The sequence below is a fragment of the Bos indicus x Bos taurus genome, chromosome 2 (genome assembly GCF_003369695.1).
Source record: "Bos indicus x Bos taurus breed Angus x Brahman F1 hybrid chromosome 2, Bos_hybrid_MaternalHap_v2.0, whole genome shotgun sequence".
NCBI classification, from domain to species: domain Eukaryota; kingdom Metazoa; phylum Chordata; class Mammalia; order Artiodactyla; family Bovidae; genus Bos; species Bos indicus x Bos taurus.
This window is the reverse complement of record NC_040077.1, coordinates 8,875,393-8,889,327: the sequence shown is the minus strand read 5'-3', so window position 1 is coordinate 8,889,327 and position 13,935 is coordinate 8,875,393. Positions and strand designations below refer to the sequence as shown.

Below are 13,935 nucleotides of genomic sequence, written 5' to 3'. Positions count from 1 at the left end.
GAATACTGGAATGGGTAGCCTGTCCCTTCTCTAGTGGAGCTACCCTACCCAAGAATTGAACCAGGTCTCATGCATTGCAGGCAGATTCTTTATCAGCTGAGCTTCCAGGGAAGCCCATGATTATACAGTGGAAATGACGAATAGCTTCAAGGGATTAGATCTGGTAGAAATTGCCCAAAGAACTATGAAAAGTGGTTGGTAATATTATACTAAACATTAAAGCTAAAGACAAAGGAGAAAAGGAAAGATACACCCAACTGAATGCCGAGTTCCAAAGAATAGCAAGCAGAGATAAAGTGTTCCCCAGTCATCAATGTAAAGAAATAGAGGAAAACAATAGAATGGGAAAGACTAGAGATTACTTCAAGAAAATTAGAGATACCAAGAGAACATTTCATGCAAAGATGGGCACAATAAAGGACAGAAATGGTATGGACCTAACAGAAGCAGAAAATATTAAGAAGAGGTGGCAGGAATACACAGAAGAATTATACAAAAAAAGTTCTTCATGACCCAGATAACCATGATGGTGTGATCATTCACCTAGAGCCAGACATCCTGGAGTCTGAAGTCAAGTGGGCCTTAGGAAGCATCACTACGAACAAAGCTCATGGAGATGATGGAATTCCAGCTGAACTATTTCAAATTCTAAAACATGATGCTGTTAAAGTGCTGCCCTCAATATGACAGCAAATTTGGAAAACTCAACTGTGGCCACAGGACTGGAAAAGGTCAATTTTCATCCCAATCCCAAGGAAGGGCAATTGTAAACAATGTTCCAGCTATTATACAACTGTGCTCATTTCATATGCTAGTAAAGTTATGCTCAAAATCCTTCATGCTAGGCTTCAGCAGTATATGAACCAAGAACTTCCATATGTACAAGCTAGGTTCAGAAAAAGCAGAGGAACCAGAAATCAAATTGCCAACATCCACTGGACCATAGAAAAAGAAAGGGAATTCCAGAAAAACATCTACTTCCACTTCATAGACTATGCAAAATTCTTTGTGGATCACAACAAACTGTGGGAAATAGCTAAAGAAATGGAAACACTAGACTACTTTACTTGTCTCTTGAGAAACCTTAATGCAGGTCAAGAAATAATGGTTCAAACTTTACATGGAACAACTGACTGGGTTCAAAATTGGGAAAGAATTGGGAAAGCCTATATATTGTCACCCTACTTATTTAACTTATAGGCAGAGTTGCTGCTGCTGCTGCTAAGTCACTTCAGTAGTGTCTGACTCTGTGCGACCCCATAGACGGCAGCCCACCAGGCTCCCCAATCCCTGGGATTCTCCAGGCAAGAACACTGGAGTGGGTTGCCATTTCCTTCTCCAATGCATGAAAGTGAAAAGTGAAAGTGAAGTCGCTCAGTTGTGTTTGACTCTTCGCGACCCCATGGACCACAGCCTACCAGGCTCCTCCGTCCATGGGATTTTCCAGGCAAGAGTACTGGAGTGGGGTGTCATTGCCTTCTCTGATAAGCAGAGTACATCATGCGAAATGCCAGACTGGATGAACCACAGGCTGGAATCAAAATTGCCCGGAGAAATATCAACAACCACAAATATGCAGATGATACCACTCTGATGTCAGAAAGTGAAGAGGAACTAAAGAGCCTCTTGATAAGAGTGAAAGAGGAGAATGGAAAAACTGGCTTGAAATTCAACATTTAGAAAACTAAGATCATGGCATCCAGTACCATCACTTCATGGCACATGGAGAAAAGTGAAGCAGTGGCAGATTTTTTTTCTTGGGCTCCAAAATCACTGTCGATGTTGACTGCGGCCATGAAATTAAAAGATGTTTGCTCCTTGGAAGGAAATCTTTCATAAACTTAAACATTGTATTAAAAATCAGAGACATCACTTTGCCAACAAAGGTCCATCTAGTCAAAGCTATGGTTTTTCCATTAGTCATGTATGTGGGAGTTGGACCATAAAGAAGGGTGAATACCAAAGAATTAATGCTTTTGAATTGCGATGTTGAAGACTCTTGAGAGTCCACTGGACTGCAAGGAGATCAAACCAGTAAATCCTAAAGGAAATCAATCTTGAATATTCACTGAAGGACTGATATCTGAAGCCCCAATACTTTGGCCATCTGATGGAAAGAGCAGACTCCTTGGAAAAGACCCTGATGCTGGGAAAGATTGAGGTCAGGAGGGGAAGAGGCTGACAGAGGATGAGACTGTTGGATACCATCATGGATTCAGTGAACATGAATTTGAGCAAAATCTGGGAGATAGCAGAGGACAGAGGAGCCTGGCATGGTGCAGTCCATGGGGTCACATAGAGTCAGACATGACTTAGCGACTGAACAACAACTCACATGGTATACAAAAATTAACTTAAAATGGACCAAAGACCTAAACATAAGATCAAAAACTATAAATCCCTTTGAAGAAACGAAGTAGATCTTTATGATCTTCAATTTGGCAAAGGAGTTTTAGATAAGAAAATGAAAGCCCAAGAACCAAAAGAAGCAATAGATAACTGAGATTATAGATTATAGACTTCTGTGTTATGAAGAGCACCACTAAAAAAGTGAAAATATGACCCACAGAATGAGAGAAAAGCTTTGCAATTGTATATCTGATAGGGACCTGTATCTGGAATACATGAAGAACTCTTTTAATTCAATAATAAAAAGAAAAAATTCCAATTTAAAATGGACAAGGTGTTTGAATGCTTCTCCCCCCAAAATATACAAATGGGCAAGAAAAATATGAAATGGTGTTCAACATCATTAGCCATCAAATAAATGCAAATTAAAACCACAGGATACCATTTCACACTCTCTAGGAGAAATATCAATAACCTCAGATATGCAGATGACACCACCCTTATGGCAGAAAGTGAAGAGGAACTAAAAAGCCTTTTGATGACAGTGAAAGTGGAGAGTGAAAAAGTTTACTTAAAGCTCAACATTCAGAAAAGGAAGATCATGGCATCTGGTCCCACTACTTCAAGGGAAATAGATGGGGAAACAGTGGAAACAGTGTCAGACTTTATTTTGGGGGGCTCCAAAATCACTGCAGATGTTGACTGCAGCCATGAAATTAAAAGACGCTTACTCCTTGGAAGGAAAGTTATGACCAACCTAGATAGCATATTCAAAAGCAGAGACATTACTTTGCCAACAAAGGTCCATCTAGTCAAGGCTATGGTTTTTCCAGTGGTCATGTATGGATGTGAGAGTTGGATTGTGAAGAAAGCTGAGTGCCAAAGAATTGATGCTTTTGAACTGTGGTGTTGGAGAAGACTCTTGAGAGTCCCTTGGACTGCAAGGAGATCCAACCAGTCCATTCTGAAGGAGATCAGCCCTGAGTGTTCTTTGGAAGGAATGATGCTAAAGCTGAAACTCCAGTACTTTGGCCACCTCATGTGAAGAGTTGACTCATTGGAAAAGACTCTGATGCTGGGAGGGATTAGGGGCAAGAGGAGAAGGGGACGACAGAGGATGAGATGGCTGGATGGCATCACCGACTCAATGGACGTGAGTCTGAGTGAACTCCAGGAGTTGGTGATGCACAGGGAGGCCTGGCGTGCTGCAATTCATGGGGTTGCAGAGTCGGACACAAGTGAGTGACTGAACTGAACTGAACTGAGGAAGAATAAAGTAGAAAAGACTGCTGCTGCTAAGTCGCTTCAGTCGTGTTTGACTCTGTGCGACTCCATAGACGGCAGCCAACCAGGCTTCCCCGTCCCTGGGATTCTCCAGGCAAGAACACTGGAGTGGGTTGCCATTTCCTTCTCCAATGCATGAAAGTGAAAAGTGAAAGTGAAGTCGCTCAGTCGTGTCTGACTCTTCGCGACCCCATGGACTGCAGCCCACCAGGCTCCTGCGCCCATGGGATTTTCCAGGCAAGAGTACTGGAGTGGGGTGCCATTGCCTTCTCCGAGAAGAGACAGATAATAACAAGTATTGGGAAGTAACGTGGAGAAAGAGGAACCCTCAAATATTGCCAATGGGAATATGAAATTATCCAGTTGATTTGAAAAGCAGACTGATAGACCTCAGACTGCTTAATATATGACCCAACATTTTTACTTCTGGAAATATAACCAAGTAAAATTTACATAAGTATTTGTAATAGCATTATTCATAATAGCCAAAAAATCAGAAAAACACAAATGTCCATCAACAGACAGATGAATAAACAAAATTTGGTAAATCCATACAATTTAATAATTCAGGCAAAGAAAGGAATGTAATGATGAGACAATTTAAAACATGATGAACCTTGAAACAATTACAGATGAAAGCAGTCAGTCACAAAACAGCATATTCCATGTAATTCCACTCATGGGAAAGTCCAGAATAGGGAAGTCTACTGAGAAAGAAAGTAGGTTTGTGTTCTTAGGGCTCAGGTGACAGCAGGGACGGGATGCTAGAGGTGATGGCGAAGGACAGGTGGTGAACTCCTGAGGTCATGAGAATGTACTAAAACTGACTGTGGCCACAACACTAATACAATACACGAAGGACACCTGGAAATGAGTGAGCTGTACACTTAAATAGTTTAGAGAAAGAACTTTAGAGAAATAGTTCTTTAGAGAAAGGAGACAAATCTCTGCATTTTCTTATCCCTGGGCATCTTTTCCTTTCTTTCAGTCTTAGAAGGAATTTGCATACATTGCAGTTTATTTAGAATTTTCTAGCTTACAAAACAAATTGATGATTTGTAATAGAATGTATAATGTATAATGTATAGAATGATTTATAGCATTATGAAAGACTTCAAAGAGGGTGATTGAGATATACTCATCAATTGTAAGTGTTTCAGTGGTTGCTATAAAGAATTAAAAATCATTATAATTTAAATTATTCAGCACTGCAGTAAGCATGAGTGAAAATCAACTTTAGCTCATACCTTTAATATTTTCATACAATCAAAATATAGAGATATACATTAAGTAGGCATAACATGAGTTAATTGAAAAGAATATCTTGGGTATGTTTTAGAAATAAAAGAAATGATAGTTTTTATTAGCATATTAAAACCAAGTGAAAATTAAAATAAGTTCACATTGTAAAAAAGTTATCAAGCAATAAATACAGCACTACAGCTACCACTACTATGTACATTGAATTACATAGGAACAAACACTAAATGCCAGAATGTATATTCTATGAATAAACACAGTAAATAAATTTAGAATTTAAAAAAATGACAGACCAGAATTTTTAAAAAATTAAAATGACTTTCGCAAGTACTTGCAGAAAAGTAGCAGATTTACATTTTAAAAGTTAGAAATTCCCCAGTAAGCTTTTAGATACCAAAGCAGTTTGTTTTTAAAAATTATATGTTTTACTTTTCCTTCATGAGTAAAATACAAAGGAGATCTGAATTATTAGTACTTCAGCTTTAGAGAAGTCTAATATTTAAAAATATTACTTCCAAAAATATATGGGTACAAAACTAACACTCATTAATCATGGACTGTCTACGCCTAAAGGTGGTACAATAGATAAATCCTGGCCAAAAAGGAAATCTGATCTAAACTGAATATGATAAAAGCACAGTAAAAATACTTGAAAGTTACAATGTATTTTTAATATGACTCTTGCGGATAATTTGACATTTTCTATTGTCATTTATGGTTGAGACTTGATAGTTTGTCTGGTAGAATGCTGAAACATATAAACAGTGCCAGCAAAGGACTTGAATCTGTGTCTTTGAATAATAGCTAAAAGTAAGTTTATTTAAAGGAATTATATAATTTAGCATTAGAAAGACCAGAACAGCCTGCATATCTTTTTATGACAACTTATTTTGAAATCCATAAATCTGAGACTAACAACACAGCTTTTACCTGTGTATAGGTAAATCATAAATCTATTGATCAGTCCTTTTAATAAGTGAATTCTTATTAATTTAGATGATTTTCCTGGACAACTTCAGAGGCCTTCTGAACTTACCATTTATTTACAGCTTAAGAAAAAACCTGTGATGACTAAGTCATTAGTCTACTCTATTTTAAGCAGATTGACACACCACACACAAAAAAGAAAAATAATGAATTCTCCTGCCAAAATTGACTTATGAATTTCAAAAATTTCAGTGGAAAATGACATTAGGGAAAATGAATCCCATTTAAATATCACTTTAATTCATTAGGGAAGATTTTTTCCATCTTAATTTCATTATTCCATAAATGTTCCAATACTGTATTGTATTATCATATATACTATCTCTATTAAAATATTAAAACATTGTATATGATATGTATTTGTCTAGTTTTAAAAAATAGCCTGGAGTATTTCCAAAACTATATATCATCTTATAGTAAGTCAGAAAAGTAATATTTTTAATGGGATAAAAACCAAAAGAGTAACAAACAGGCATTTGTTACAGAAGTCATTTAAATTTTCTGGATTAGAATGAAAATTCATCGTCAAAATAAAAGGAAAAATATGTCAAACATACCTATTATTAAGATTTGAATCACCAAAGCAAAAATATTCAATAAAACAATGGCCTTGAGGGATATTTAAATAAATATTTTATATCTTATCATAGATATTTCTCAAACCTAGTTCTCAAACTTCTGATGCTGACATCTGGTTGTCTTTAAAATATTTAACAAATATAGAATTCCAGATTCTATTTTATTATAAAATTAGCCCAGAGACAGTATCAGATATTAGCATGCACACTTTGTTACATTAAGCATTTGTTTTTAAAAATTATGTAGATTGTATATATTTGAGGCTATAAAATAGAATGAAAGAGTATTTACAAGCTCATTTTTCACAATTTTTTACAAACTTTTGAGGAAATAATAAACCCTTCATTGATTTCCTTCATGTAAAATAATTGCTAATTTGTCCATATAGTAGAAATGGAAGGGGCAAGGTTTCTATTTACAGGTACATGGACATGAATTCCTTCCCATATGTGTACGAATATACGAAAGTAGTTGACAACATGTTTTGTAGTATCAACCAAGATGTCTCCCTAATAATACCAAAGCAGGATTGCATGTCATATATATTATTCATCAAGTCTTAAAAATGCATATGACAAAGGGTATAACTGTGATGAATCAGCAAATAAGTAGCCAACAGCAATTCTGCTCAATATTTTTCCTGGGGGAGAAAACAGTAAGCAAAGAGGAATAATTAATTATCAGGTTCACTTTAAAAAATAAAAACAAAAGAGCTAGAACATTTTCTGGGTAAAAAATCAACTGCAGCAATGAACTTGGGGAAAAGATTTTCAAATCAAATGAAAGGTCATTTTCCCTCCAAATCTATAAGCCTTCACTAGGCCTCTTTAGGCAATAGGAGTGGAACTGTGCCCGCCGTGTCTGTGAACTTTTATAACTATTTGTGGATTTATGCAGTAGTGTCCTGGAGGTGGCTCAAACCAACCCACAGGAATAGAATGTGCTCATCTTTACCCAGTTCCACATGCAGTGATGTTAAGTTGATAGCTGGAAATCAGTCATGGTGGGAGTATTTACAACCTAAAAACTGGAAAAAATCATAGATCGAGACAATTTTCCCCCATGGAGCTAGTGCGAAACATTTATCAACACCCTACTGAATTCATGAGCGTTTTCTTTGTCACCTTCAAATAATTCATCTAATACTGAAGTCTTGTGGTTGTAAAGTCATGGATCCAAATCCTTGAGTTAGGAGTGGCAAAAAATAGTTCAGCAGTACACCCTCTATTATCAATCGTATAACTTTTCCGGTTTTATGACCACGTTTTCAGTATCGTGGATGCTTTTTCCATTTAAGTGTTCACTTAGACAGTCATGACTGTAACCTGTACCATCGCTGATTGTTGAAACCGTGTAAGACGCACTACGGAGAGTATCCGAGTGGGAAAAATTGTTTCCAAATTGGATTTTATATTGATTCCAGTTTCTTCTCAGAATTGCTTGAACCTATTAAACAGAAAGAAACAGAAAGGGCAAGAGCAGTTAATTAAATCAAATGAAGATAATATGTCTAATAGTACAACAAAATTAATTATATACAAAAGCTTTTCTTTAAAAAAATCACTGATATTAATGGGTAAATAATATTGCTTTCTTTTCTTAATTAAAATATGAAATTGAGTAAACCATCTTTATATTAGGCAATGATTGTAATTACTTTGTTCTTTAGTACAGACTACAGAAAAATTCATATTTTACTTTCTATGCTTTCTCTTTGAAGCTAAAATGCACATGAATGTCTAGCTGTTAAGTAATTAATCCCCATTCTCACAAGCTGGCATGAGCAACATTTAGTTCTGTATCAACATTTTATTAACAGAATGAGATAATTGGAGATGAGAAAAGAGATAAAAGAAAAAGAAGTTAGGGATACAGGAAATATAATAAATCATCATCAACAACATCAGTAGCACTCACTTTATTAAGTGATTACCATATGACAGATATGTAGCTTAATAGCTACATTCTATTAGCTTAATAGCTACATTCTGGGGAAAAAAATAAAAGAAGAACAGAGTTTTTAGTCCTCATGTAGCTTTTCACCCAGCGGGAAGAACATGTTGAACGGAAAATTACAAATGGGATGAGCATTTAAAAAAAAAATAGGAATTTGCATGTGAAAAAAAAAATATTAGGAATGTCATCACTCCACTTTTTTTGTATTTAGATCCCTCTCTTCTAAATTTGAAGTTTAATTACTCTTCCTTCTGTTTGGTGCTAGGGACCAGAGCTAGGTAGGCCGTATACAGTTACTTTGGCCATGTGTGCTAAGTCGCTTCAGTTGTGTCTGACTCTTTTGTGACTGTACGGACCATAGCCCTCCAGGCTCCTCTGTCCATGGAATTCTCCAGGCAAAAATACTGAAGTGGGTTGCCATGCCTCCTCCAGGGGATCTTCCCAGACACAGGGATGGAACTTGCGTCTCTTATGTCTCCTGCATTGGCAGGCGTGTTTTTTTTTTTACTACTAGCGCCACCTGGGAAGCCCATATAATGACTTTGGTGTTAATTTAACATAAGACACAGATGATTTTCTTTATATTGAGTCAGTAAGCATAAACGAGAATATTCAAGCACACCTCCAACTCCAACATCTGTACATTTCCATGTCTGATGAGGGCCCTCCCAATGACCAGAGTCCCTAGTGTATGCTAATGGTGCACATTTTTTTGATTGAGTGGACTTGAGATGAAAGCAATCTGAGGACTTGTCAAGCCACATTATTTAACTAGTGACAAATGCAAATAAGAATATTTTGGCTGAGAAATAAAAATAAAATGTGAGAATAAAAACGTAAATAGAGATGTTAAGACAAAGACAAGCTGTTTGACCTAATGTGGAAAGCAAGAAGGAAATTAAGCCTGAGCAAGTGATTTTTTTTCTTTTTTTTAAATATAAATTTATTTATTTTAATTGGAGGCTAATTACTTTACAATATCGTATTGGTTTTGCCAAATGATTTTAAGAAGTATATGACATATTTGGAACCACACAAAATGAATTTGACAGCATGCCTTGTGTTAAGAGAAAGGGAAAAACTAGAGGCAAAGAGACAAAAAAAGAAGGGTTATAGTATTTCTTAAGATGAGAAATGAATCATACACAAGCAGGTATTATATCTAGAGATGAAGAAAGGGGGACAGATATTGGAGATGTTGTGGGGAGCTAAAGGATTTGGTAACAACTTGGCTCAAAAATTTTATATTATTATAATTTTCTAATGCCAAAATTTTCAGACATGGCAAAATATCAAGGCCTGTGTCTCTATTGCTTACGTAGATAAAGTGCAGTTAGAGAGTTATGCATTAGTTTAAATATTCCCTGAGCACTCTTTCTAAATATAAAGGTCAATTTGAGATTTGATTCCAATATGAGTAATGAACCCCTTTATATATATATTTTTATAAATGAGTGATTTGACAGACCTAATAAGGAATCTTTAATGTACTATCTACTGAGGTTGGAGCATGGTGCTAAAAACTTTATAGTCCTAGTTTACATTTATCCCTCTGAGATTTGTGTTAGGAGCTTCCTTTTATATCCTTTGAATAGAAATACACACTGGGACTCCTTGGGGTTCAGAGTATTTCCCATGATGTTACAGCCAGGAGCAAAGTGGCATCTTTGGGTTTAAACGCACTATTATGTCAGTGCCTTTATTCTACACTGCCTTCCATCACTAAATATTTTACTAATGATTATGATTTGTACTTAAAAAAATGTCCATTATAAAAATAAAATTCGCTCCTGCAGATGCAAAGGTATATCTTTCTTAGTTCATACATGTTTTATGTCATACTGTAGTTTTCTTACCTATATTTAATTGTAAAATCCTATATAGGCAGAAATTGGATTGTCTAATTCAGTTTATATAATAATAAATTTATAGTTACACAATAAATACTATTTGAATTTTATTATCAAAACAATGTATCTATTCTTCCTAATTGCATTTTCTGTCTCTACTTCTTACTTCAGAAAAAGTCACCCTTGTCCTCTACACAGCAGAAGAATCATGAAGAGACCACTTAAATACGTTTGATACTTCTATATGCCATTATAAATAAATATATATGTATAATAAAATCTATATTTAAAATTAAGAAATAAAATATGAAATTATGTGCTAAGTAAAGTATCACATAAACAAGAGAAAAATATTTTATAGTTTTTCATGACATGTACATGATTTCTGACATTGATTAGTTGCATAGAAATGATTCCTATAAAGTTATGTTAACTGGTTCCATGTATTGCCAGTCTGAAGCTTTGTGATAAGTTTCACAGTTACAAGTGTGTAAGTCTTATCATTTGCTGTCTGAATTTCTAAACTTTGCTGAATTTTGCCAAGGTCCTCCAATAGGTTAACACTGTCAAGTAGATTAAAAACATATAAAGAGCTAAAGCAATATAGCCCAAACCACTGAGCTATATAGTTCTATTCACATGCATAAGAAATGTGGTACCAATTTCTAAAATGTCTGAAACTTTCCAATTAGGAAAGCCTTGGATAAAAATCCTGAAATATCTCAGATCACATTGCCGTGTTATGAATTAGAGACCTCGATTATGTTTCCTAATCTGCTGCCACTCTTCTGTGCATAACTGGGTTTAAATTTTTAGAAATCTTTTTTATTCGACATAAAAATGTTTCCAAAGACCACAGTGTGGACAAGGCCAACAGAGAAAGAGGGAAAATTAAAATGAGGCAATTTTATTTCCCATTAGAGTGTATGTTCGATGCAGATAAGGATAGTCTAACACTGCCTAGGACCAAGTCCAGAATTAGTAGGATTAGTTCAAAAGGTAAGTTGAAAGACTAGATGAATAACAGTCATTGACAGAATATTTTAAAGTGAGTCTGAATTTGCCCTAACCTCAACTCTAATTTGCCCTGAACTTTTGGGAAGAAGAATTGCATATATTCAAAGAGCCTCTACGCTTCTTTTTTCTGACAGAGATGGAATTTGAAATACTTATTCCTAGGGGATTTATAATTCTGTCTCTTTTTTAAAGGAAAAAAATGGATTACAAACACAAAATGATAAAAGGAATAAAATCAGTCACCATACCTCTCCATTAAAGAAGCAGAAAATTGTAGATACCAAGAGACCCTGTAAAAGAAAAATAGAATTATCTGATTCCAAATAGAAAAGGTACATTTTTTAGTAATCAATTTGCTGTATAGGTAGTCAAAAATGAAGCCAACGCTACATGTAAATTTACATCCGAACATCACAAGGTGCCTTCCTGATGCAAGAACACCATACCTGATAGTGCATGAGGATGTTTATGATGTAATCATATATCTCTTCTGCAATCTTTCCTTCAGGTCGCCATGGAATCAGCACAAATTCAATGCCAAGCAACGGCACCAGGATAAGCGTAGCTCTCACAGCTTTCATGTACAGATTGGATTCTGCTTGGTGAGTAACTTTTAACTTGGTGATAAGAACACGTACAATATTTAATAGGAAAAAAAGATTCACCTAAAAGAAAATAAAATGGCATATGGAAATTATTTCATATTAAGAATCTTTACTGAAGAATCACTGATTTTATAAATCTTAGAATATTTTCAGTACACAAGAATATGTTCTACTGAAAAGAATACTTGCTTAAATATTAATTTTTATTTCTGCTGTTGAATTTTTCTTTTATTTTTTTCTCCAGCTTTACTGACACATAATTGACACTATTTAAGTTTAGGTTGCATAGCATAATGATTTAATCTCACATATATTGTGAAATGATAACCACAATACATTAAGCTAATGTTAACCATCTCATACAGATACCAAAAAAGTATATATGCATGTATATATATATATACATTTCCTTATGCTGAGAACTTTTACAATTTATTCTCAGCAATATACATATATATCATACAGTGGTGATAACAATAATCATCATGCTGTACATTACATTCCTTGTTCTCCTTTATCTTATACCTGGGAGTTTGTGCCTGTTGACCATCTTCATCCAATTCCTCCATCCCTAACCCCTAAGGGCAACTGCAAATATGATCTCTTTTTTTCTATGAGCTTGTCTATTTGTTTAGATTCCACATGTAAGTGAGACCATACAGTATCTGTCTTTCTCTGTCTAACTTATTTCACTTGGTGTAATGCCCTCAAGTTTCATTCATGTTGTCTCCAGTGTCAGGATTTTCTCATTTTTTGTGGCTAAATACTAATGTGTGTGTTTGTGTGTGTGTGTGTGTGTGTGTGTGTGTATCCTTCTTAGGTTGTTTCCACGTCTTAGCTATTGTGGATAATGCTGTGATGAGCATGGGGTGCAGATATTAATATATTTATTAATATGTTTTTGTTACCTTTAGATATTGGAATTGTGATTTATTAATTTAAAAAGTATATCAATTTTAATGGACTTATATCTTAAAAAACAAAATTATGGTGGTGTTATTGTGGACCACATTCAATTGAGTAACATCGGATTGTTTTGTTTAGTTTATTTTCTTATGCAATATTTTAAAATCCTGCTATGATTAAGAAAACCAAAACTTTGAATATTTTAATCCCAAAGAAAGGAAAAAATTGTTTGTAACAAAGGCTAATTATTTTAAGTCTCTACTCTGTATTAGTGTCCAAACGAGGTACTTTCCAAATACGTGTGTGTGCGCTAAGTTGCTTTAGTCTTGTCTAACTCTTTGTGACCCCATGGACTCTAGCCTGCCAGGCTCCTTGGTTCATGGAATTTTCCAGGGAAGAACAATGGAATGGTTGCCATGTCTTCCTCCAGAAGATCTTCCTGACCCAGGGATCAAACTGTGTCTCATGTCTCCTCCATTTGTAGGTGGGTTCTTTACCCCTAGGGCTACCTGGGAAGCCCATCCAAATATGTATTATATCACAATAGCCATTTTCATATTTTTTGTTTTTCCTTCTTGTGTTATTTGTGTGTAACAAAAATCATCCCAACTCCCCATCATAGTACTATAATCTTCTTCATCCTTACAAAGAGGCTGAATCACATACTTAAACTAGTTGATATTCAACCTAGATCATCCTAGGGTTAAAAATATTTTGGCACCCAGCAGAACCTTTTGTTAATTACTTTCTGTGATTTTTAAAGTCCTATGAATTAACAACTTTCCTGAAGAGAAAATGTTCCCTTTGAAAGGGAGACATAAAACTTCAAAAATATAGTGTTCAGGAAATGAGCAGAGTTCTACAGAAATATATTTCTCTCTCTCTCACTCTTTGGCTGAATTATACTTTCTTTCTTATCTTCACCCATGCCAATATCTGTTATTTTGTCTATTTCCTCTATGCCCATTCCTTATGCCTTCCATAGAACTACAGATGTTAGCCCCAGAAAAGCCGCTTAGGGGTCTTTTTCTAAAATGCTGTTCTCTTTCCTTTTTTCCCACCCTGACTTTTAGCATCTGTGCTTTGTTTAATAATCTAAAATTTTCAAACTGCATACTAATAAGCAATTTATATCTTATATA

At 35.1% G+C, this 13,935-nt stretch overlaps 1 protein-coding gene across 3 annotated transcripts in view; it reads right to left on the bottom strand.

Moving 5' to 3' along the window:
• Positions 1 to 4,172: 4,172 nt before the first annotated feature.
• Positions 4,173 to 13,935, bottom strand: part of CALCRL (calcitonin receptor like receptor) — a 129,783-nt gene continuing 120,020 nt past the window's right edge. For all 3 annotated transcript variants that reach the window (XM_027555810.1, XM_027555820.1, XM_027555800.1), the window contains 3 exons: positions 11,729 to 11,947; positions 11,531 to 11,572; positions 4,173 to 7,905 (listed from right to left, as the gene is read on the bottom strand). In XM_027555810.1, the coding sequence (XP_027411611.1) occupies positions 7,690 to 7,905; positions 11,531 to 11,572; positions 11,729 to 11,947 (477 nt within the window). In that variant the 3' untranslated portion in view covers positions 4,173 to 7,689. The remainder of the gene's footprint in view (positions 7,906 to 11,530; positions 11,573 to 11,728; positions 11,948 to 13,935) is intronic.